Source organism: Pipistrellus kuhlii, unplaced genomic scaffold, assembly GCF_014108245.1.
Source record: "Pipistrellus kuhlii isolate mPipKuh1 unplaced genomic scaffold, mPipKuh1.p scaffold_m20_p_63, whole genome shotgun sequence".
Taxonomy (NCBI): Eukaryota; Metazoa; Chordata; class Mammalia; order Chiroptera; family Vespertilionidae; genus Pipistrellus; species Pipistrellus kuhlii.
The window spans coordinates 1516870-1542791 of NW_023425566.1; the positions used below are offsets into that span (position 1 = coordinate 1516870).

The following is a 25922-nucleotide window of genomic DNA, read 5'->3' on the forward strand; positions in this document are numbered from 1 at the left end:
GCAAAAGAGTCATTAAAGCACTCACTAAAGCCTGCCCTTGAATCACGTGAATCGCATGTTTCTTTTGCACACTGCTTAGCCTGGAGCCCAGGAAGACTGAGATTGTTCACTTCAAAGTGATAGAATCCCATATACGCTCACACGAAAGAGAAATGATGAGCTATTACAAATGAAAAGTATATGGATAGTGCAGATTTCAGACCCAGCTGAATCCAGGGCTAAATCAGGGCATCAACCCAGTCTCCTGACCCCATTTTCTTCTGTGTTGAGTCCATGCTTAGGCTGGTCTTGCTTCATGGTGGGATGGTGGCACATTACCCTTTTTCTCTACAATTCCAGTGAACATGGAACTTCTTTCTCAAGATCTAGCAAAAGTCCTGAGGTTGACTCTGATCTCATCTAACCTGCCCCTGCCTGAACTAATAATGTGTCCAAGTGGAGTGGACTTACGATTGGCTGGATCTCGGTCACAAACCTACCTTGGAGTACCACCCACCTGACCACAAGGGCCAAGGGTGGGTGAGTCCCCAAAGAAGAAGCAAAGTGCAGTGACCAGAAGGCAGAGAGCAGGTGCTGGGTGGGCAAAAATAGCCAGCATCTTTGACAGTGGCCTTAAGTTAATGAATCAATCAATGTGGCATTAAGTGGGCAAATGGGTGTTGATGATATTGACTTCCAGTCTGATTCCCCCAAGTCCTCCTTCCTCCCACATCCAACCAGGTGGCCTCAATCGCAAGAGGACAGGACCAAGCCCTGGGGTTCCCAAGGCAGTGCCAACAGCGTGGATAGGTGTCTTCCTGTCTGTTGGCCCTTTTCTCCATGACAGAAATTATCAGAAATCATCACTGAGTTGAATATTTGAAGTTCCTCTGTACCTTTGACTTGCTCAAATATATAGTATGGCTTATTAATTTCCACAGATTCTTTCCAAAAGCTCTTTTCAAGAATGATGAGCACTCTCTGGTCCTGTCCACTGTCCTCTGCCATAGGGACCTATAATCATAATGCTCTGCTCCTCATCCTCCTTTCTGTGTCCTCCCTCTGTCTCCCTCCTCTCTCTCTCTCTTTCCTCTCTCCTTTCCCCTCTCCCTCCTCCTTACCTAGTTTCCTTTACATCTGAGCTTTCCAGATTTCGGTTGTGGGCGAACCAGCTTTGTGATTTTGCCAAGTTCCCACACCACCTTTACAATAGCTATTTCATATTTCAATTTAGGTTACTCTTATTTTAGTTCAATAAACCCATGTGATTTATTTTATTTACCACACATGAAAAACCAGTATAGCTTGTCATAAATGAAAGGTAAATATAAAGGTAAGCAGAATGAAAATAAAAAAATGTTACAGAAGTAGAACAACAACAAAAAAACAACTCTATTCAACAATGGTCAAGGGGTTTGGCTAGATATTTCTCCAATGGCTAATGACAAGATGCTCAACATCACTGGTCATCAGGGATCTGCAAACCAAAGCTACAATTAGATATCACCTCCCATCTGCTAGGATGATTTCTACCAAAAAGCCTTCAATATAACAAGTGTAGTGAGGGTGTGGAGAAATTGAAACTCTGGTACACTGTTGGTGGGAATGTAAAATGGTGCAGCCTCTATAAAGAACAGAATAAGGCTTCTAAAAGAAATTAAAAATAGAATTATCATATGATTCAGCTATTCCACTTATGAGTATGTACCCAAAAGATTTAAGAGCAGATTATCATAGAGATAGTTACACAGTTAGTTGATAGCAGCATTCACACTAGCTAAAGTGTGGAAGCAACCCAAGTGCCCATCAATGGATGAATGGATAAATAAATGTGATCTATTCATACAATAGACTATTATTCAGCCCTAAAAGGGAGGGACATTCTGACACATCTACAGCATGGATGAACCTTTAAGACATTAGCTAAGTGAAATAAGCCAGACACAAAAAGACAAATACTAGATGATTCCACATATATGAAGTAGTTAGAGTAGTCAAAATTATAGAGACTTACGCAAAGCAGAATGGTTCCAGAGCTGGGAGGAGGGGAGAATAGGGAGTCACTGTGTAACAACTGTTTGTTTAGGTGCAGTTTCAGTTGTACAAAATAAAAATATAAGGAAATGGATGGTGGTGATGGTTTAACATTATGAATGTATTTAAAACCACTGAACACTTAAAATGGTTAAGATGGTCAATTTTATGTTTCAGGTATTTTGCCACAATAAAATAAAATGGGGGACAGAGTTTAGCTAGATTCTGTGATCTGCCCAAGGCTCTAAGCCTATTCTCTCTTAGCACAAAAAGGGATTCTGTGGGAAACCGTTAAAGACACAGCCAGCCGAGGTGTCCTCCTGGGCACAGTCAGAAGGACTGGACAGGAGAGAAGGAAAGAACTTTGTGTGTGGGTGTTGGTGACTGTCATGGCGGGTGCCACCTCCAAGCATGGCACTCAGGTTGTTGTGAGGACGATGAAAAGTCTGCATCCTCGGATGATCTCGTGGACCATGTTCTCTTCCCTGGGGTTCCTGCTCTCAACTGGGTTAGAAGACTCTGAGGAAATGGATGGTGGTGATGGTTTAATAAGGCCAGCACCATCCTGACTGTGCAGCCACCTGCCTCCCAGGCTAGTTCAGGGGGCGTCGGTGTTAGTTTGAGCTGCAGGAGGCAGTGGACACAGTGCGCAGCCTAGCAGCGCTGACATCTCACGGTCTGAACACACCAGGAAATGTCTTCTAGCCATTTTCCCCTTTTAGCTGATGAGTGTATTTTCTCTTTTTCCAGCCATCCTCCAATCTAATACTATTTTATATGGTGTGTGATGGATATTTTAATTCCAAAGAAATCTATATAATAAAAGCTTAAGCGACAGTTGAAAGCAGAACTACAAGAACGGCCATTCGCTATGATGCACACTGACGATCAGGGGGCAGATGCTCAGCAGGGGGAGCGCCGCTCACCTGAAGCTGGGCTCATGGCTGGTGAGCACAGCACCGGAGGCAGGAGCCTCTCCACCTCTGCAGCTGCTCTAAGGGGCAGCAAGCCGAGCGATAAGGAGCAGCAGGGAGCAAGGGGTCCTGGACTGTGAGAGGGTGTGGGCCAGGCCGAGGGACCCCTCAGCCCCCAGTGCATGAATTTTGTGCACCCAGGCTTCTAGTAGATAATAACGAAGTGATCCAAATCCTAGCCCAGTGGAGCAGAAGTTACTCCTAGAAGAAACACTTTTGGGTTTTTCTAATTTTCAAGATGTGGAGCACAGAAAATAAAGTGGAAGCCCTTACAGAGCCCTGTCCTTGTGGGAGGCAAGCGACCCTCAAAGAGGTGTCTATTCCTCTCCTCTCCTCGACTTGGACTCAAGGACTGGAAGAATGGGAGGGGCCGGGGCAGGGGACTGAGCTGATGCTTGACTACTATTTTAGTTACAATGGCTCTGCAACAAGTCACCCAAAATGGAGTGGTCCAAACGATCATTCATCATGCCCATCGGTTTGGTGGGTCAGAATTCAGACAGGGCACAGTTGGGGCAGCTAGTCTTCAGTTGGAAGCTTTGAAGGCTGGGGCCTCCAGTCATCTGAGGCTCATTCATTTACATGTTAGTGGTTGGCGCTGGCCGTTGGCGGGAAGACCTCAGTGTCTCTCCAGGTAGGTTTCTCCATTTCCAGGTGAATGCTCCACGTTGGGGCTTGTTTGAGCTTCCTTCCAGCATGGTGGCTGAATCTAGAGGACAAGAGTGCCGAGAGAGAGCCAGATGAAAATTGTAGCACCTTCTATGACTTTCTCCCAGAAGTCATTCTTATCACTTTCGTTGCCCTGTTTTTTTTAGAAGCGGATCGTTCAGGGTAAAGGGGATGGGGTGGTATTCAACGCCACAGTTTATGGGAAGAATGACAAAGGATTTCAGACATGTTTTAAGTCGAAAATGACCTGAGACATGCTGAGCAACTGCAGGGCTCAGACCTGTTTCTCTTCCTCCCCGTGCCCGTGACTCCCTGCTGTGTCCTGGGTTCCCCGGGAGGCCCCCTCCAATCCAATCCAAGCAGACAGGGTAGGCGGTGGCGGGAGGGAACTGCCTGGTGACATTGGGACTGCTGCCGCTCCTTATGCTCCTTCCCTCTGGTCAGGGGATGCTGCTAAGGAGGGGTTATAAGGGCTTCTTGGTGTCCTCAGGAGTCAGCATCCAGGGCCTAATCCATGGGAAGCATTCACTCATTCATTCATTCATTCATTCACTCATCCATTCACCCACAAATCTTTCGTGACTACTTCCGATGGGCCCAGGGACAAGTCTCAGCCCAGATGACCTTGGTAAAGAACAACATAGACCAGCCCTCCTGTTCTGGACGTACTTCATGCTGAAGACAGGTCCTGGGTGGGCTGGGAGAACAGCCAGCATGCGGACTCGGAAGGAGTCCTGCCTCTCTCTGAAGCCGGCCCTCTGTGCAGGTCCATGAGCAAGTCCAGGCCACCCCAGGACCAGGACCGCTAACCCTGCCTGGTTGACTTTGCTCCCGGCCCGTGCTCACACCCACTGGCTCCGAGCTCCTGGGAGAGGCAGGGAGACAAGCCAGTACCCTGAGTCACGGGTATAAAGTACGGCCAGGGCCTTGGCAGACGGGGAGTTGTCATTAGGTGAACAGCGAGAAGAGTCGCTTTCCCTTGGCCCCTGCGCTGAAAGACAGCAGCCCTCCTGCACACCCTTTTATCAGGGGTGGGAGCTGCAGGTCCTGGGGCAGCAGAGCAGTGAGCAGAGGCAGTGTGAATGCGAGTGTGCCCCTGTCTGTGTGTGAGTGTGTGTGCGTGTGTGTGTGTTCGCGTGGCCTCCCAGCAGCTGTCCCGGCCCACACCCACTGCACCCGCCTGCGCACCGCCCCCGCCCCTTGCCGTGCTGGGTGCTCTGTGGGGCTGCTGTGCTGGGCGCGTCCTCAGCTCCAGGAGACCCCCGGAGCGCCGGGTTCAAAGGCCCCGCGAGCAGCTCCAGCCCTCTGGGGGGCGGGGAGGCGAGGGGGTGGTGCGGGAGCCAGAAAAGCCCGAGCCCACAGCGGCCGCCCTGCGCGGGGATGGGCAGCGTGCTCTGAAGTCTGTGACCGCTGCAGCCAGCTCCTGGAGGGAGCGGGACCCAGCAAGTGGGAGGCCCTCCTCCAACCCCACAGCTGGAGGGTGAGGCCCGGGAGCCCTTCTGGGGCCACAGGAGAGCGTCCTCCAGGCCCGGTGCTCCCGCGCCTGATCGGGGTTCATGGAGCTGGAGCTGTGGCTACTCTTCGGGCTCACAGTGACCTCCGCTGCAGGTAAAAGCGGGGCGGGCGGGGCGCCTCTCTGGCGCGAGCGCACACAAAAGGACGCTGGGGCTGGGGGCGCGGGGAAGGGTGCATCGCGGGGAGCAGCCTTTTGCCTGGGCTCGCCATCCCTGGAAGCTCCTGGGGGGAGGAGGTGGGCAGAAGCAGGAGCACAGACGACCCAGGGGCTCTGGAGGTTGCATGCAGCCCATGCACAGACTGGAGACCAGCGGCCTGATCCACCTCCACCAGTTTTTCATTAAATTGAAACTTTTAAAAAAAGTTTGCAACTCCTTCAGAAACTGCAAAATGATCGCAAAGTTTTGAGAAAGCGTGCAAAACGCTTGTAAGTCTCCAGTGGGTGCAAATAGCTTGCAGACTTTGCAGAAAGTGAAAATGCTTGCAAGCTGGAGTGCACACATAGTTTGAGAACTTTTTGGAAACTGGGCACATAGTTTGCAAACTTTTCAGGACACTTGGCATTGCTCAGAGACTTTCTGGAAGTGTAGCTAGCTTGCAAGCTTTGCAGACAGTTTGGGGGTCTTCCTCCGCCAGGATTTGGGGCATCCCACCCAGGAGCTCAGGGACTCCTCCGTCTGCCTCTTTCAGGATTGGGGACTGGCACCCAGCCTGCAGCCAGATCGGAGGGGGACATCGAGACTGTGGCCAGGACTGCAGCGCAGGGCCCAAGTCCCTGGAGCCCTGGGCCAGAGCAGGGACCAGGTGGGTTCGGGGAGCAGGTGGCCAAGGAGGGCCCCGCACGCCGCCGAGCCCGACGCTGCACGTGTTTCACCTACAAGGACAAGGAATGCGTCTACTATTGCCACCTGGACATCATCTGGATCAATACCCCTGAGTGAGTGAGCCTTGGGGTGGCTACGTGCCGGGGGTGGGGTGGGGGAGGTAAGGGGGGCTTCCTGTGTCATCCCAGAGGACCTGGTCCCACCATAGCGCCGTCAGCCCAGAGCCTGCCTGGCCCAGAGTTCAGATCTTTTTATGTTTAAAATATATTTTATTGATTTTTTTACAGAGAGGAAGAGAGAGGGATAGAGAGTTAGAAACATCAATGAGAGAATCATCGATCAGCTGCCTCTTGCACATCCCCTACTGAGGATGTGCCCACAACCAAGGTACATGGCCTTGACCGGAATCGAACCTGGGACCTTTCAATCTGCAGGCCGACGCTCTATCCACTGAGCCAAACCGGTTATGGCCAGAGTTCAATTCTTGCTGGGTCTCCTGCCAGCCCAGTCCCATCTGTAGGTCAGGGTGGGACCCATCCCCTGGGAGGGCCTGGCCCAGGAGAAACCCACCCCCAGAGTGTCTGCCCCAGTGGAGCCCCTCCCAGTGACCTGAGCCAGCGGAGGGATTAGACACCTGAGAAGTCCCTCTGGTCCCTCTGAGGCGGAGAAGCCCCCATAGTATCTCCTGCCTCAGGGGCTGCTGGGCCACCCCTCCTCCTGACCCTGTCAGCTCTAAGGAGTTTCAAATTTCTTGAGAGCAGCCTGTCCTCAGGGAACAGGGAACTGGGGGTGGGTGGGTGGGGAGTGGGGAGCTGAGAGGTGGTGTGGGGGGTTGGCAGGGCTGGCAGGGCCTGTGAAACCTGCCGTTCAGGGTGAGATTGCCCAGGCTCCGATCATCTTGGAGGGGAGGGCAGAGGGGCCCTCCCACGGCTGGCTCCTGTGGCCACTGCACCCACTGTGCAGACATCCTCCCGCTCCCCTGCAGTCCTAAGGACTCTCTGGTGCTGGGTCTGCCCTCTGTGAAGCTGGCCCTCGCCCAGGCCATGGCAATGCTCTGCTGGAGGGCCTGCTGGCTCCCCCCCCACTCCCTCAGGGCAGAGGACTTGGTTTCCCCTGGGCCAGGCCCTCCCAGGGGATGCGGGTCACACCCTGACGTACAGATGGGACTGGGCTGGCAGGAGACCCAGCAAGAGTGGACGCTTCATCCTGCAGCGGAGAGGGCTGGGCCTGGCCCTCCTGGTCTCTTAAATCCGGTGCGTTTCACACCCTGCGTGGTCCCGGGCGGGGTCTCTCAGGACTCAGCACCCCGCTAGGGCTTCTTCTAGAGTAGCTGCTGTGAACGGGAGCCCTGGGCCGAAAGGCAGCTCTGTCCCGCCCGCCTGGTTCCCTCCATCCCAAGCCAACGCACCTCTGAGCACCCAGGCGACACCTCAGGTGGGCGTACTGCAACCTTGCTCCGTGGACTCCGGAGAAAGAAGTGCAGAGCAGGGTGAGCCCAGGGACCAGGCAGCTTCACAGCGAGCCCTCCCACGGCACCCGGGATAGACATGGAAGCCCCTCCCCCCGTTATTCCAGAATGGCAGACAGGGCAGCTCACCCGGCAACTGGACTCAGGCACAGGTTCCGGGGTGCGGAAGGCTCCATCCCCGGTTTGATGCTCCTTTGTTGTGGTCTTGAACTTCTTAATTCCTTCTGAACCAGAGGGTCCATGCTTGCATTCCATCCTGGGCCCCGCAAATCACACAGCCCTTCCTGATGTTGAATGGGCTGCATGTGCTCAGGCTCCTGCACACAGTCAGTCCGCAGCAGAGAGGAAGGCAGCCGCCCTGTTAGCTTCCCTTTGAGGGGCTCCTAGACCAGGCTGCCATCGACTGCCTTCGTCCTCGAAGAGTGGTTGGGGTCTCCTTTTCTTATAGCCCCATCGCCCTGACACTTGCCACGCTTCTGATCCTCCTGGCATTGCGATCTGACCCAATGAGCGTCTCAGAACCCAGCACTCAGGGCGGTCAACTGCGGGGCTGAGTCTTGCCTTGGCAAGTATCTCAAGCTGTGGCTTCATCTAGACGGAAGAAGAAGGAGGCCCCTGAGTTAGGGGCAGCGGGCCTGGGGCAGAGGGGAGCAAGAGGCCAGAGGAGAGAATTCAGAGACCACCTCCTGGGTCCTCTGCCCGTTCCCAGGCCCCCGCTGATTGTGGACATGCATCGGAGCTGGGCCACCCCTGCCCTCCGTGGGAACCCTGGCCCTGCGTTGCATGCTGAGGCGAAGCCTGGGTCTCTGACTTCCCTCGATGTGTGATTTACACCTTCCTCTCCCCTGCCCCGGCCCGTTTTAGACACCAGGAGAGGGATTAAATACGGTGTTTGGGTGTCCTGGGAACTACTTGGGAAACAAAAATGACAAGAGCCAGACTTGAGCAGTGTGAAGTTAGACAAGCAAAATTATTTTTATAAGGAAGATTTTCCCAGATGGTCTTTCTCTTTTCCTCCTTTCTTTCTTCCCTCCCTCCCTCCTTTATTCTTCCTTCCTTCCCACAACGATTCTTTGATATGTAGATGGTCAGTTTGTTATCTTTAAACCAGAGGTGGGAACCTTCTTCCTGCCAAGGGCCATGTGGATACTTATAACTATCACTCAGGGGCCGTACAAAATTATCAGCTTAATAATTAGCCTGCTCTGTTTGGCCAGACATTTAATTAACTCGCCCCTAGTGCTCCAGCAGGGCCAGACCAAGTGACTTCCGGGGCCTTGTGCAGCCGGTGGTCTGGATGCTACCCCTTTGCCTCAAATGACCTGACGAGCTGCAATGTGTGAAGACGGGCTATAGGGACGGGGAACGTGGGTTTGGAGAAATGAATCGAAGAAATTCCTCAGTCACACCGAAGGCACAGCAGTGGCACAGCGAGGTCTTCCCCAGGCCCCTGTCACCCCAGCCCCATGTCTCCCTCTCAGCGGCCACCCCTCTTCTTTATCAGACCCTCCTGGTGCCTCAGGACTCCTCCAGGGTGTCGTTTCCTCCCTGTCCCGGCTTCTGGCTGCTCCAAGAGCCCAGAGCATCTTGATCCTTATGTTTAAGTAAGAGTCCTGAACTTGGGGAGATTCTCAGTTCTGGCTGTCTTTCCTCTTGCTGCTCATTCAGTCGGCAGCGGAGATGGATCAGCCATCTCCTTTATTTGGGAAGGATGTCTGCAGAGGTGCAGGCTGGCTGTGAGTGTGGTCCTCACGCCACAGTTAAGGACCTAAATGCCTACTTAGCAGGAGGACGCTGGGCTTTGTGCTGAGATCTATCTGCTCTGCATCTTATGTGGACAGTTGATGTCAGGTTCAGCCCGAGAGACCCGTTACTCCCTGACTACCTTCTGGGTATAAAACCTGAGGTTCTCTGGTTCTCCCAGGTTTTCCTACACCCTCAACTCTTCCAGACCTCGCTGGGTCAGCCCTCTCCACCAGTGCACGGCCCACACGAGAGCTCCGGCCAAGTCCTGCTGGTGCTCCCCTGGCTTTGCTGCCGCTGAGTTTCTGGTGTGCACAGCTTTCTCCCAGAAATAAGGCTTCTTGCTCCAGGGGCATGGATGCTCCCCACACGCCCACATTTCCTTTAGGACTGGTGTGGGAGCAGGGACTTTCCCAGTGATGGTTTGCATAGCTTCCGTCCTATTCCCCAGAAGGCCCGTGGCCCCCAAAGAGGAGCCCAGGTTGTCCGGCATCTGTCCCTCTTGTCCCTGCTGGAGGCAGCTGAGAGGGTCTGATTCTCATGACTTTCCTTGGCCACTCGCCCAGCTGGAGAGTGGAGCTAGCCCACCAAATGGCTGCTGGAGCTTCAGGACACCCAGCAGGATCCACCGTGTCCCTCCCCACTTTGTTCCCAAGAATGGAGGGAACCTGCCATCTGTTAATCCCTCCGAGGACAACATGAGGGGAGCATTGCGATGCTACAACAGCGACTAGGATTTTCAAAGCTCTGAGCCACATTGGCTAGCGAGTAGGAATGAACTTATAAAAAGAGCAGAGCAGGGTGTTAGAAGTCATGACTGTGCTGGACACCTGGGGATGCACAGACCCTCAGGGGAGACCCCAGCCCCGGGAGCTCTGACTCACACGTGGCCTTGGGGTGCTACCCTCTCACGGCAGCCCCTGGAGGTTGGGGGTTGCAGTGAGAGGGTAACTCACTGCAGATACCAGTTGAGCTGTAGGCTAGTGAACAGCATGGCCACCTTAGCTGCTCCTAAGCCTGCCATGCTGACTCAGCCCAACAGGAATGACCTTCGTCTGGAGGTCTTTTTCTCCCCAAAGAAGTAGAGTAAAAAAGAATAATCATAATAAGTAGCAATTCAACAGATTCACCTTTGCCCCCTGTGTCATCTAAGAAAAGTGTGTCAGCATGTTTCCAAGAAGGGACCTTCCAAACTGAAGGCCATCCCAGTGGAATGAAAGGACCTGGAACCCCAACCTCCTGCTGACATAAGGTCAGCCGTGCACCCAGTGTGTGATTTCAGGGGCCCAGTAATAGTCACCCCACAGTGCGCCAGGACAGGATATTGTTGATGGAGATGCAGATGTGGAGGCAGAGGGACAGTGTTTCTGGCCTTCGTGATAATCACGACAATGCAATGCAGATGGTGATGGCGGCAGCGTAGACGTTGACTGTGATGAGTACGAGGAAAGACGCGTGAGGATGGCGTGAGAAAGGCCGTGGGACATGTTCAGACAGTGTCTGGAGTGTAGTGAGCACTCAGCACCTGGAAGATATGACCGTGAGGTAACTACACAACCTCTGTGCCGGGTCCAGGGCCGGCTGCCGAATCACACTCTGGTTGGACAACGCCAGTGAGTAGAAAGTTCTTTCTCAAATACCACTGAGGTTGGCCTCCTTGGACCATCCAACCATGGTCTTGCCCAGCCTCCTAGAGGGCTCGTGGAGGCCTGTTAGCATCCGATTTGCATACGGAGCCTGGGAAAGGTGTGCCGGGCTGCCAAACTGATAAGCCCCTTGATAGGGATGCTGGTGGCCAAAGGTTGTTCCGGGCGGGCTCACTGAGGTCTGGTCCCACCCTGTGTGTCCCTCCTTCCTTGTTTTCTGTTGCTTCCTGCTCACCTGGGGACACACTGGAGTGTTTGTGGCAGGAGACCTGGTGTTTTCTGAAGCCACGGGCCTGGGTTGCCCCTGCTAATGAGGAGGCAGGCAGTGACTGGGGTCTGGCATTGCAGGCAAATTTGAGTGACCTGTTGAGAGCCCTTTCGGTAAAGCCTTGCACTGAGATCTTGGTCGGGTTTGTCCGCATTCTCATGCTCACAGCTGGCAGGTCCAGCAGAGCAAACTCGATACCTTGTGATACGCAGCCTGAGGCCCTCGTGGCCCTGAGGCCCTCAGTTCCAGTGTCTCCCAGCACCTGACCCGAAGTGTGGGTCACCAGGAAGCAGCCCCAGGAAATACTATGGGCATCTGTTTGTGAGAAATGGTAGATAAATAAGGATGCTTAAGAGAAGATGATGCCAGCCAGGCTGAGAATGATCTTGAACTCAGGGCCTGACTGATGGTGGTTTTATTTTATAAGTTTTCTCCTTCCATTTCTGTCTCCTCCTTGGAAATCTAGTAAGTATTTTGATCCTGATTTTGAGCCCGAGTAGTATATCTCTTAGAACATTTTGCGGCAAAATCTGTCTTTAAAATGTGAGGGCCTTGGGGCTACATTTCAGAGTTTGCCACGGAGGTCTGCTCACACCATGACCTTTCTGCTGGGGTCACTCAGCCTGAAAGCCCCCTTTTCTGCCCCAGAGGTGTCTCAGTAGGTGAGGGGCTGTGCAGGTGTGAAGCCGGGCTTAGTTGAAAGGTAGCTGATCCCTCCTCGATAAGAAAGACTGGCTCGAGGCTGGAGCTGTTTCGTTTGCACTCAGAAAACTTGGTGCAAAGAAGTTGTGACCCTGCGTGACCCCAGAGGGCAATTTGGATTTCTGTAAGATGAAAGGACTCGCAGCTCAGAACTTGGCCTTAAATCTGGAGGCAGATGAAGGGCTGTGGCAGCTCTGGTGGGTTTATTCCTGCAAGAATTTAAAACAAAGGGCTCAGGGAGGCAAACAGTGCTTTCCTGGAGGAGGCCCTGGGCAGTGCTGGAATCTGGGCAGGTTATCTCTCTGGCTCTGGGTCCTGCACTGGATGGGAGCACCTCAGCACATCCAGGTGCCTGGAGCGGCCCCTCCCTCCTGCAGGTGCCCAGACGGGACAGACACCCCACATTCAGCTTTTGAGCACCAGAGGCTGCTTCATACGAGGCAATGACCTGCTGTCCTTCTATGTCATGCTTTGTGTGCAAATGAAGTTCTTTAAAATGAGGCGTGCGCGCACACGCGCACACACACACACACACACACACAGGCACTTTCTCACTATTTTGAATAGGAACTAATTTTATTTTAGAAACTAAATCCAGATAGTGGCTGCAGTATGAATGAGCTGCTGGCCCGGACAGTCCCTGGGGTGCTTCCAGCTCCTGCTCCTCTATGAAGTGCCCCCAGACTGGACAAGCAGGAATGGGTGTCTAGTTGCCAAGAGCTCTTGGAGAACTTGGCCGTGGGAGGCCCGGAGGCCCAGACCTCGGGCTTTTCTGCCCTCAGGGCCGATGCAGCAGCGGCTGGATGGACAGTAGCTCCAGAGCAGAGCGGCGGGGCCCTGGGTCCTGGCCAGTCATTTCAAAAGCAGAAACATCCGTTTCAGGAGGAAGGTGCGGAGGCCGCGGGTTTGTCTCAGCAATGGCACCAATGGCACCAACGGCCACGGGGACAGCCTGGCCCTCGCCTGGGCAGCCTGAGCAGCTCTGCAGTGAGTCAGAAGCCAGCCAGGGCAGAGGAGGCATGTGTGCACCTTTCCTGAAGTTTGTAGCTCTGCTTGCCATGGGTTTCTGCAGGGTCGAGAACAGGGTGAGGCAAGGGTTTCTCTCTCTCTCTCTCTCTCTCTCTCTCTCTCTCTCTCTCTCTCTCTCTCTCTCTCGCAAACTAAGAAGATGCCAAAAAGTCAACAGCAAGGAAATAAAAGTTACTGTATTGATTAGAAAAAATATCAAAATTAGTGCAGAACTTTCATGATTGACAAAATCTCAACATTTTTCATAGCGTCAGCATCTGCACATTCCCAGCTTCCCTTAGCAGCCCCACCCTAACCCCTGGCTCTGGTTTGGAGATAAAGCGTGTGTCTCCTCAGGGACTCAAGTCTTCCTTGAAGACAGGTGACCCTGGCTCAGCTACCGAAAGGACGTGACACCTGACGTGAGCTGTTTCCCTGGAAGACATGGAGCGTCTGTCACCCTTGGTTGACGGATCTTCAGGGGAATTGCTTGGAAATGAGCAAGGTGTCAGTTCACACTTCCTGTGAGTTCCTGAAAGGGATGTGTGCGTTTTTGGAAAACCCCTCTACAAACACCCCGCCTTACAAACAATACCTGCTCCTTCATTTACCCCTGTTTGCGCGGCTGGGAGCTATTCCGGCCCCATCTGTCTGCAGCTTTGCATAAAGTTATAATGAGGCTGTGCCCGACAGACGTGCCTCTCTGCCTACACGGGACCTGGAATTCCTCAGGGTCACTGGGCCTGGGGTGGAACTCCAGCCGCACTCCGGGGGACACATTTGGGTTGTACCAGCATGAGGGACCCCAGCTACTCTGGATGGTTCTGTAGACATTGACATTTCCCCAGGATCAGAGCAGTTTGTGGCTTTAAATTTTTTTGAGCTGTACACTTTAAAGTCCCACACTGCACAACAGACTCAGAAGGGGTTTTCTTTGACCTCTAAGCTTCCATTAAACGTCACTCCATGTGTGTGTGCACCGCATTCGGGAATGCTGTGTCTGTGTCCGGTGAGCGATGGATGATACCGTCTGTGGCTTTGGGGTTATTGTTCAGCTCAGTTATACCGTAACAGGACATGGAAACTTTCTAAATACAGTTGTGGGGTCCTGGGGACCTCTTACCTTGATGGGGACAGACACCCCACACTCGGTTATGGCTTTATTGCGGGGAGGAAGGGCGGGGCCTGCTCCGTGGTAGCGCTGTGGTGGAGGATGCTTATGTGGCAGGGAGGGCCTTTGAGAGTTTGGAGCCTGACGACTTTCCAGGGATCCAGCCCTTTCATCCCTCCAGCCCGTCGGAGTACACTCACCCAGGGATTCTCGGGGAGCTGGTCTTCCCTTTAGACCAGAAACCTGGGTCTGCGGGCCCGGTGAAGCCTCTGGTTTCGCCCCTGATGCCTCACTTGTCTGTGCAACCTGTTACTCCAGGCGCTGATGTGGCCTGAGGGGTGTTATCAAGAGACAGCTCCTCTGCTTCGCTTAATCTAGAGACCACACTCTCTCCAGGAAAACCCTCGAAGATGGGCCAGGTGAGGACAGCAATAGTAGAATGCCAATAAATGAGCCAAGAATTCTATAACTTGGGAGATTGAGTGTGGCCTAGAAGTCATGGGTAATTCAGACTTCATTCCTTCCTTTTTTTTCTTCTTTCCTTCTTTCCTTCCTTCCTTCCTCCCTCCTTCCCTCTCTTCCTTCCTTTCTTCCTTCCTTTTCTTCCCTTTCCTCTGTCCACCAGCTGTCCTGGATGCAGAGGTGAACAAGGTAGAAACGGCCTGTGATTCTGGGTGGACAGGGTCCAGCTGTGTCCATCCTGGGGACAAGAAGAAAGCCACCCCTGTGGTACAGGAACAGAAATGACTCCTGTTCTGGGTCTTTTGGTGGGGGAGGGGGGGTCAGTGCCCAACTCTATTCTAACATGGATATGATTCTGATAAAATTCCCAAACAGTTAAGTCCAGCATAAACCCAAAAGTTGTTGGTGGTTGTGTGTTTTTATTTTTATTTTTATTTTTTGGGGCGGGATCCTTAAAAAAAGTTAACCACTAACTCACAGCGCATTGGTCACTCTTTTGATATTTTCTGAGATTTTTGGCTTTCTCAAGGGCTGAGTGGGGGTTGGATGAGTAGTCTGCCTTGAGGTCTTCCAACCTAAAGATGCGAGAATTTTCCGCAGTGGAAGTAAAGCTACAGATGGCCAGTTCCCTCTATGGTGTCTGTGGGCAGAGAGTTTGGGTTATGTTCTTTAGAAGCATAGAGTGAGCATGTGTGTTGTCTGTTTGTGAAGCTAGGTCACGGAGGAGCCGGGGGTGCCGGCCTGCTTTCCCTTCCTGGTGCCAAATGGCTGTCTGGCATGAGGCCTAGCCCAGCGGACTTCCGCAGCCTCTGAGGGGTGGACAACAAATACATTCACTGCAGAATAAGACTTCAATGGTCAACCAAGTGTTGGGGGCCGGGTAGTATGCTTGCTTCTACCTCCGTAAAAGGCAGTCCCATCCAAGCCAAACATTTCACAGTGGGCACACCTGGGAAGGAAGGACTCCAGCCAGCGGAGGGTGCTGAGCTTTGTTCTGATTCTGAACCACATTGCGTGTGTGTTTTGTTGCAATGAAGGAAATCTCTTCTTGTCTCTGGCACCTGGGGAGAGCCTGGGTTTTGCTATTAAACCTAAGAGGTGATGCCGAGACCGGTTTGGCTCAATGGATAGAGCGTCAGCTTGGGGACTAAAGGGTCCCGGGTTCGATTCCGGTCAAGGGCATGTACCTTGGTTGTGGGCATATCCCCAGTAGGGGTGTGCAAGAGGCAGCTGATCGATGACTCTCTCTCATTGCTGTTTCTAACTCTCTATCTCTCTCCCTTCCTCTCTGTACAAAATCAATAAAATATATATATTTAAAAAAAAAAAAGAAAAGAAAAAAAAGAAAATCCTAAGAGGTGATGGTTGCATCAATCTCAAGAAAGTGAGTTTCAGGTCAGCTAGAGGTCACTGGACACAAGCAACAGAAACCTGGTCCAGCTAACACAGCTTAGAAGAAGTTGTTGCAAAGATATCTGTCACCCACAGACGGGTAGAGCGGCAGCCCAGGCTCAGAAAGGGGGTCCAGGGATGCCACTGAACAGCACTGAGTACTTTCTGGTCTTGAGTTGCTCTCTACTCACTCGTCTTGGGAGAGAGAGGGTCCAATTGCCCCACAAAGGTCACCTGGTGAGTTTCCAGGCAGGCGAAGGTTAGGCACAATGATTGACAGTTTCACCAAGACCTCACACAAAATGGATGGGTAATTCCTGACCACAAAAAGAAGAGATTGGATTTCTGGAAACAAAAACAACCAAAGTTGGCCCCAGGCTCTAAAGAATCCTGGGCTTTTAAGTCCTTTGAGAGAGGACTCCTTTCTCGGAGCTTGTGTTGTCCTGTCTCCATGCAACTAAGCCCGCTAGATGCTGGTTGAAGTGAATGGATGCTTCTATAGGCTGCTGACTGTTCAGCCACTTCTGATAGTGACTCTGTCTTATCTTACTTTAGAACAAAATTCTTAGCCAGCTCTTCTTTCTGGTTAGGGTTCAATGTTAGCAAACGAAGGCAATCGATACCTCCTTGCCCAGGAAGATACTGCTAAGCCCAAAGAGAAGGTGAGGGGTGCCTGCCAAGGAAGGAATTTAATAAATCTGAAACTCAGGTGTAGTTAGAAAGTGCACTGGAGTCTGGAAGTTATTACTCTGGTAATGACCACTGGTGCCCAGCGTCTGTAGCTACTTCCTACCTGCCTGCCTCTCTGCCACTAGAAAACAGGCCACAGGACCACTGGCTCGCAGCATCCTGCCTTCTGGGCAATATCTCCCCTGGACCCAAAGGAAATGCTGCCTTCACTTCTCCTTTCCAGGAGGAAAAGTGACTGAAGGAGGTATTGGTCACCTTGACATTCTGCTTGTGATGTAAAAATGTTCTATATGTTGAGGAGAACTTGGAGTTTTTAAAATTGAAAACAACTCTATTTTTACAAATAGTACCAAATGCTAATTTTGTCACTGTGTCATATGACTGTCTGGCTTTGCTTTATGGGACATCCCACTAGACCAGGGATTGAAAACTCAGATGTCCATGAGGGCCAGACACAAAGGTGAGCAAAGAAGAACAAGTGTAAAGCTACTGGGAGGGGTGGGGACTGGGGGAAATGGAGTGATAGAGTTCCAGATGATTGCCACATGTTGGGGGGGGGGGTGGTATTAGCATAACTTCAAGTTAATCAAGAGAAGCTAGAAGTTGGGATGCTCATGTGAAATTTTCAGATTAAAGAACCCCTCTGCCAATTGAAAACATAAAATGCCAATTTACTGACCTCTGTACTAATTTAAGACTGTGTGACCCTGCCCAGTTGTTCAGTGGTTAGAGCATTGGCCCAAGAACCAAAGGGTCATAGGTTCAAGTCCTAGTCAAGGGCACATACTTGGGTTGCATATTTGATCCCCAGCTCAGGAGAGTGCATGCAAGAGGCAACCAATCCAAGTGTCTCTCACATCTCTCCCTCTCTCTCTCCCTCTCTCTCTCTCTCTCTCTCTCTCTCTCTCTCTCTCCCCTTCCCTCCCTCCCTCCCTCCTTTCCTCCTTCCCTTCCACTCTTTCTAAAAACCAATAGAAAAGAAAAATCCTCAGGTGAAGATAACAAAACAACAAAGACTTTGTGTGTACAAGGCCACTTGTCAGTCTTGTTCTCAGATAGTTACTCAGAGTCTAGTCCAGGCCCTGCTTATCAAAAAAAAAACAAAACACTTGGCAGTTACTTGTTGAATGCCATTCAATATGAGGCTGAGAAGTGGGTTTTGGGGGAAGTGACAGTTTGGTAACTTCCCTGAGACTTTGGAATTTGGCTAATGAAGCTCCTCTTGTTGCCTCTGTGAATATCAGTATCTTTCCTTTAAAATTCTGATCAGAAAGATGGAGATCATTAATTCATTTATGAAAAGACAGTACTGAATTTAAAAACAAAATCTTAAAAAAATAAAGGAAGTCAGCTTCCCTTATTTAAAAAGTTGTTGCAGAGAGAAAGAAAATGTTTTCAGTATGATGCTGCAGATAAAGAATGAATTCGGGAGATTTCGAAGGTTAATATTTAATAACGTTTATATGTGATATTTGGGAGAAAGTGGCAAAGAAGGAGCACAGTGATAAATAAGACTCCGACATCACCATCCCCGAGCAAATAATGAATGTTCTGACTATGTACGTTGGGGGGCAATTTATCATGAAAAGACACCGCAGGAGACATTGCATCTGCAAGTGTACTGGAGGGCTGTCTTGTTTTGTTTAAGAGCATCTGGGTTCATCTCATCTGCTTGTCTTTAGTATGGAGCTCTGAGTTATAACCGCAACACTCTCAGATGGAAGAGCTGCCTGCCTTGATTAAGAACTGCATTCTCCAAACCCTATAGGCTAAAACAATTGGGCAGAGAGCAAAAAGTCAAAGGTTCTCAGCCATTTTAACTGCATTTTCGTTCCACCATTAGGTCTTTCCAATTCACCATTCAAGAAGCAATAAATGCCAAAGAGCAGTCAGACAACTGAAATACTAGTGCTTATTAGACAGGCCGTGTGGAATGATGGGCCAGCCACAAGGAAGGGTGGCAAAGAATGGCATTGCTGTGCCAAATGGCTCTCCAGTTCTTTGGTGCCCTTGCCTCTCTTTACTGCTTAGTCACACATTTCACATGCCGGCTTGGTAGAGGGGATATTTCTGCCTGATACAACTGACGTGACTTCCCAGAGCAAATAAGCAACAAGAGTAGCTAGCATTGCCTTACTGGTAGCCCCTGGTCAGTATTTCCCATGCAGTGACAGGTCTCATCCAGTGTGCCCCACAATCTTTTTGTAGATCAGGAAACTGTTGACAGGGTGGAGTGACCATCATGTAAGTGTTTTACAACATAATGATGGAGTTAACAGATAACCTTTGTCTGCACTCTGTGTACCTTGCACATATCTGTATGTGCTGGCTTGTAATGTTTCCTTTACCTGCTTTCATACTCCAGTAGCATGTGAACTCCTGAAGGCACAGACATGCACCTGCCTTTCTGTAGCTCAAAAACACTTAGAATGATACTGGGTCTCTCTCTCTCTCTCTCTCTCTCTCTCTCTCTCTCTCTCTATATATATATATATATATATATATATATAATGCTTGGCTAATGTTGGAGTTCTTTGTAGTGGAATTTTGCAGTTATTGAACATTTTAGGTTGGAAAGAATCTTGAGTTGTTGGACTAGATTATTGTTGGAGGCTCATCCAGGTGCTACATTGATGGACGATACAAAAGAAGACCTGCCTCCTACTTGTGAGGAGCTGGTGATCCACTCCTAGAGCTGGACAAGCATGACCCTGCCCTGGTCCCTATGGGCTCGAGGGCTGCCTCTGCCCCTCCTCTGGCCATGTCTGCAGCCCCACTGCAAGGAGTCTATGGGACTGAAGCTCACACACTGTCCCTTCTAGACTGTGTTCCATATTCAGGATCCTGGATTCTCCTACCCAACTATCCCCAGGTCCACTTCCAGGGTTCGACACCCAGGGACAGAACAGGGCTCTAGTATATATCGCGAGGCCTACAGAATGGCCAAGGGGCATCGGCTGGCAAGGTGAGGGGTAGCTGGAGCTTGGGCTGCATCCCATGGGGGTGGATGAGTCCCCTTGGCGGTGGGATGGAGCAGCATGAAGAGAAGGTGCTGAATCTCCTTAGTCTGCAGTCTTTCAACACAAACTCCAAGGTCCCTTGGAGCTCTAAATCCAAGACAGATCTTGCAAGGCGTTTGAGGCCATATTTGTTCAGGTACAAGGAGACAACAGTCTTATTTAAGAGCTTATCAGATTGATTTACAGCCATCAGTTCTATACCTGTGGGAGGCGGGCCCCATGGAACTGGAACTCCCATTAGGGTGGGTCCCAGGTCGGCCTGCAGAGCGCACACATCAAACACCTGTGCTGGGGGCAGGTTCTGCCTCTCCCTGTGGGAAAGGACGGAGTCCTACCTCACCCTCTGCATGCTAGCTCTTTGCCTTTGGCGGCTGGTGGAGCGCCTGGTGTCTTTCTATTAACAAAGACCGCACTGCCCGCTTCTCACCTGAAACACCCAGGGTTTTCACGGAGGCTTGGGGCTCCACACACGGAAAGGCGTGATCGGCTGAGGGCAATTCCGGAACGGACGTCTCGCTGTCCATGGGAAAGTGTGAGCTTTGTTCTTCCTTGTGTGTGACTTTCACCAAGAAAGGGGGACTGGGCTTAATGTCAGCACCGGGAGATTTAATGTGGCCCCATGACTAGAAAAATGCACCTCGAACCAAATCCTGCCTCACAACAGAGTCTGCATTGTCTGGCCACCTCCTCCCCCACCCCCACCCCCACCCTCGTTTCCCATTCCTCAAGAAAAATACTGTGTGTTTTTTGCAAAGGTGACGCTCAGAACAGGCCTGGACCCTGCCTGCTTTCTCCAGCCGGTGAGCTCAGGCTGCTGCTCACTGGGCCGGCCTGGGTCGGAGGGAAAGCTGCCATGGTGACAGACAGTCCTTGGTGGCGCTCCGCAGCCTAGCCCTGTGGGGCGGAAGTGGGGTCCAGACGTCAGGTCACAATGGGGCACCCCCCATTTGGCCTCCCCATCCTAACAAGTCTCCATGGCATGTGTTTTAAATTAAAGTAAATTCAATTTCATTTGACTTTGACAGTGGGGAGAGGACGTCAGATGCCCCTTTGAGATGGGTGATTGGTGAGGCTCTGGGGGCATCTCAGAAACCAAGGCGGTTCGTGTTGGGGACCGGCAGGAAAACCGAGACTTATTAGAAAAGTGGCTTTGGCCACATAAGTTTCCTCTGCTTACTGGCAGTTTATCCTCTGAATCTGGCTCAATGGCCTAATGAGCGAAGCATCTGCTGTGAACACCCCGGCGCTGCCTGGCCCGACTGCTCCGCAGAGGACCTGGATGCGCTCGCTGGAGCGTAAACCCGGTCCGACCCTTATTGTTCGATGGCACGGTCCCTCGCCCAGCTCCAGCCGTAAACAAAATGGTAAACTGTTTCGGCCTTTTCTTCTCAGGCCTTTCCCACGGCAGGTCCTGTCATCGCCGCCCTCACGGGCACGAAGGCGCCTCTGACGTTTGTCTCTTCAGGGCAGTGACGTCTGAGGCCAGGATGTGTCTCTGCGGCCTTATCTGCATGGTTGTTGTTTGGCCAGTGCTGGCTGCAAGGCTGGTGTGGGCACTGAAGAAGCTCGAGGACAACCCTAGCCGGTTTGGCTCGGTGGCTAGAGCATCAGCCTGCGAACCAAAGGGTCCTGGGTTCGATTCCTGTCAAGGGCATGAACCCTTGTAGGGGCTCATGCAGGAGGCAACCAATCAATGTGTTTCTCTCACATCGATATTTCTCTCTGTCTCCCCCTTTCTCTTACTCTCTCTCTAAAAATCAATGGAAAAATCTTCGGGTGAGGAATGGATGGATGGATGGATGAATGAATTGATAGATAGGTAGGTAGATAGATAGGTAGATTCCAGGACAGGCGGGTGGTGCCAGGCTGAGGGTTAGGAAAGTGTCACTTTGAGTCATTGGGCCCGGCAGGGGGTCCATGGGAAGTCTGTGCTGGGGTTTGGGGGGAAGGAAATGAGAACTACCTAGCAAAGGCAGTGACTAGGAAAGCCTGAAGGATCCATGTGCTCATATGAGGCATCTGCTCCTCCCCCAGACCCTCCTCCCAGTCTGGCTGCAGGAGGGTGTGAAGAGGTCCTCTCTAGCTCCCCGTCCTCCTCACCTCTCCATCCGGGGCCCCAGCACACTTTCTGGGGGCTGAGCGGTAATACGGGGTGAACAGTCTACTCCAGAAGCACCCTCAGACCCAAAGCGCAGGGGCCAGGTGGGGACCCCAGGTCCCAGGACAGCGCCAGGCCGCGTGGCTCTAGCGTCCCCCTGGGACCCAGATGCTGACTGCTCTATGCTTTGCAGACAGACGGTGCCCTATGGACTGTCCAGCTACCGAGGACACGCCCGTAGCAGGAGGTCTGCGGCGCCGTTCCCGCAGAGCCCACAGCCCTCCAAGTGGGCGCTGCGCTGTGCGTGTGCGGCCAGCCCCGACCCTGCCTGCCAGCGTTTCTGCACCGGAACCCTGGCTGTCAGCAGGTATGGCACCCAGCTGGCTGAATCACTCCCAGGTGTCAGTGGTCCCGGGGCAGTGAGGTCAGGATGCCTGGCTGCAGTGCAGGGGGTGGCCGTGCCCTGACTGCTGGGAAGAGGAAGTTATAACCTGACTCGGAAAAACCAGCCACAAGGAAACGCAGGTGGCTTCACTAAACCAGCCTCTCCCCACAGGAATTCCGGGGCCGAAGCAGAACTGGACCGAGGAGAGGCAGTGCTGGCCAGCGGGGTGGACAGAGGCCCGCATCGGAGGAGGTGACTCTGCGCCTTTGAGGGCACATGTGGGAGGGAGGGTGGCATCTGGCCTGTGCGGCGGCCAGAGGGAACCTCACTGCACATGGGCTGCCCTGTCTCAGGCAGGCAGGGTGCCTTTGGTAAGTCGTCTCTGGGGACAGAGCAGGCCAGGACTGTGGACAGCCACTCCTTGCCCTGCCCCTGGCCAGTCTGCCCTGCACCTTAGGCACTGATCCCAGCATCCCTTGTGGCATCAGTGCAGTGATGTCCACCCTGGAGCTCACTGGACCCGGCACAGCAAGCCAACTGCTGCCCCTCGGAGCCCTTGTCCATCTCCCCTAGCCCACACAACCCAAGGTCTCACAGAAACACAAATAAACATTTCACAGATAGATATAGATGTAGATGTAGATGTAGATGTAAATGTAGATATAGATATTGCTTTTAGAGAGGAAAGGAGGAGAGAGACAGAAACATCACTTATGAGAGAGAATTGTTGATTGGCTGCCTCCTGCATGCCCCACAGTGGGAATGGAGCCTGCAACCCGGGCATGTGCCCTGACTGGGAATCAAACCGTGACCTCCTGGTTCGTAGGTCAATGCTCAGCCACTGAGCCATGCTGGCTGGGCAAAACAAAACATTTCTTACTTTTCAGCCACTGCCTCAGGATAGAGGTGAAGTACGTGGCCCCCCAAATTCCTTTTATTTTATTATATTTTGTACCCCCTTGTCTTTTTCATCTGAGATCCTCAGGGTTTCCTGCAGCCAAACTGGATGTATGTGTCTATCTGTCCGATGACCCACCCACACGGCCGCCATGGGTGGTAATTCATGTTCCTGGGAACAGCCTGGAGGTGGCTTGGGTTTCTACAGGGACTGATCAGGGGGAGATGAAACCATGCTCAGTATCCAGGAAGCTTTCCAAATTGGTGGCAGATCACTCCTTGTGGCCCAGAGAGGGATCTGTCAGCATTCATAATAAAAATGGAGATGGAGGAGGGAGGCCAAGGCAGCAGAGAGAGGTCCCTGGGGAGCGTGAGTCAGGCCCCAGCTGGTCCTGCTTTCCTCTTTATTCTTTCTTCTCTTCCTCGCTCTAGACCCAACTCCTCTTGGCGAGGGAGGGCTGTGATTAAAGCCATCCATCCGTGGCATCATTTATGCACCCCCTCACGCATTGGCTCAGCAAAGAGCTGCTGAGCACCTGCGACACCCCGGGCACTGTTCTCGATGCTGGGGACACAGCAGGGAACAAGGCAATGAGTCTGCCTTCATGGAGCTTAGATAGTGGGGGAAGCAGACGGCAAACAAATACGTAAAACACTGAGTGAGATGCGTGCAGGAGACCAGGGGCCCAGGCCGGAGAGAGGAAGTGTTGGGGCAGGTAGCCATGTGGGTTGTGTAGACAAGGGCCCTGGCACGAAGACCTGAGGGAAAAGAGGGGGTGAACCAGAGGGGTGAGTGAGGGGGGTTTCAGGCAGGGAACGTTAAGTGCACAGGTCCCGGGGTAGGAGCATGTGGGTGTGCTCAAAGACACACGAGGACCCTGCCCAGGAGAAGCATGGCTTTGCCTTTGCTGCTCTGGCGGCCCGGTCTCCACCAGGGTCTGGAAAGCTCCCGGAAGAAGCTTCACTGGGACAGAAAAAGTCTTTTCCTATAAACCAGGGCCCCTGCTTTTTTGTAAGACTTGATTCACATTGTCAGAGGGGAGGCTGGCAGACAGATTCACATTGTCAGAGGGGAGGCTGTGCTGTCCTGCGCTTGTGCTAATCAAAGATGGAACTAGGCTGGGAGAGCTGCTGGCAGCAGCACCTGCTGGTGTGAAAGTCACACCTTCCTCCGTGCGTGCGTGGCAGGCTCTGAAATTGCCGAGAAGCACTGGCGAGGAGGATCGGTTCAATACCTGGGGTGGGGAGAAATGGCCTAAAGACACCTTCTGTAACACTCTTCCTTTTTCTTTTGCCCCCTTTCTCCAAGATAGGTTGAAATCCAGGACAGACAGACAGAGTCGTCTTTAGGCCTCCACCATCACAGGCTAACCACTCCACCTGCCACTCCGCCTGCTGCCTCTGGAGCCCGCCCAGGAGGCCTGCCCAGCCTGTGTTAGGAAGCCTCCGTTCCTGCCCCCACATGGTTCACACTTCTGCCTCTTTCAGGCCAAAGAATGAGTTCTGCCTGGGGGGGGGGGAGGAGGGGAGACACCACCCAGAGGGTCCTCACCTAAACAGCACACCCTTCCCCAGGAATCCCCCATCCAACAGCCCAGTTTTCCTTCTGGGGACAGTGATTCCAGATGTGCCATGGGCCAGCACCCTCTGTGGCCTTCCTGCTGGGGAGGGTGTGGAGAGGTCTGGCACATTGGAAAACTTCCGACTTGACTCCTTTTGGCGAGTCAGTAACTCCAAGGTAACCCTTTGCAGGTAAACACAAGTCCATCTCGTAGCTGCTGCCGCACACTTGGATCCCAATGTAGAGCAGGGCGGAGCTGTGCGCGGCACCAGGAGGGGCGGCTGTGGATGCAGTCCTAGCTGCACAGGACTCGAGGAGTTAGAGGCATATAAGACTTAGGCAGACAAGTTTAGCTGTGCTTGAAGAAGGAGGAGGAAATGAAGAAGGAAAAGGAAAAAGAAGCCTTGATGTTTGTGCCAAGGAGAGACCGGTTAGCTGGGAGGTTCCGCCATGACCTTGTGTGGAGGAAGCTGCTGGAAAAGCTACCCCGGGTCAAGGCTGTTAAGTAAATCCCATGTTTGCTTTCATGAATAAATGTGGGTCTTCAGGAAATGGCTTCAAAATAAGCCTTGAACACAAACTATTTGTAAATTATGTAAATTCCTATTTATCTGTATGATTGGGAACAACTAGGAATTGTTACGTTTGCCCTCCCACACCCCAAGGGCCCCCCTCCCCCATCTTGTTCAGCTGCGTGGTCCCAGCCAGGCTGAGGTGACTGTGTCTGAGCCTGTGGTTGGGGGGGAGCTCCTCCGGGGCCCAGGCCACCTGTCTCCCCTCCAAGGCAGACTGGCCTTGGGGTGTGTGCTGAGGTCTCGACATGGGGGAGTTTAGGGTGATGAATGACAGCGTTGGCCTTGACCAGATGTTAATTCTCCCTGAGCACCCTAAGTTCTGACAGGTGTGAAGGTGAATGTCTCCCCCCGGGACACGGAGGGCGGTTGCTGGAGAAGCAATTATTTATTGTGAAGCTCTTCTCTCCTCCGAGTGCTTTATGCGGCTGTTCAAAAGGAAGCTGCTCTGCATAGAGAGAATTTACATTGTGTTCTGAACCCAAGCTCATGTTTCTTGGAGTTTGAATTACATTTTTTAAATGCATCCTCACAGTTTGGCTCAGTGGCAAGACTATCTCGGCGAGAATTCCATGCATTGTGCTAAACTCACGAAATACTGCCGAATGCATAATAAAAAGGTCTCAATGTTTCCTCAGATTTGTGGGGTTTTTTTGTTTGTTTGTTTTTTCGCTTGTGTTATAGGCCGGCTATACATCAGAGTTCCCTGGACCTCAGGGATGACGGAGGCTGTTAGCGTTCAGGAAGCAGACTCGATCTAAAATCAAGTTTGGAGCTAGGCGAGCGAGGGGCTGCTTGCATACTAAGGCAGAAGGGTTAGGGGACATCTGAGGGAAATAAGGCTTTCCAGGTGGCCGGAAGGAGACAGTGTGGGGAAAGAGCTGGCTGCTCCCCCTGGCATCAC

General features: G+C 52.2%; 1 protein-coding gene across 2 annotated transcripts; it reads left to right on the forward strand.

Annotated features, from left to right (window-relative positions):
• Window positions 1-4667: 4667 nt before the first annotated feature.
• Window positions 4668-25657, forward strand: EDN3 (endothelin 3). 2 transcript variants are annotated; one of them, XM_036420195.2, is made up of 5 exons: window positions 4668-5264; window positions 5862-6108; window positions 21797-21970; window positions 22160-22240; window positions 24195-25657. In XM_036420195.2, the coding sequence occupies exons 1-5, from the start codon at window positions 5213-5215 to the stop codon at window positions 24196-24198; spliced, it is 558 nt and encodes a 185-aa protein (XP_036276088.1). In that variant the 5' UTR covers window positions 4668-5212; the 3' UTR covers window positions 24199-25657. The 2 variants fall into 2 exon arrangements, with proteins under 2 accessions (XP_036276088.1, XP_036276087.1); XM_036420194.2 differs by having other exon boundaries at window positions 24199-25657.
• The last annotated feature ends 265 nt before the right edge of the window (window positions 25658-25922 follow it).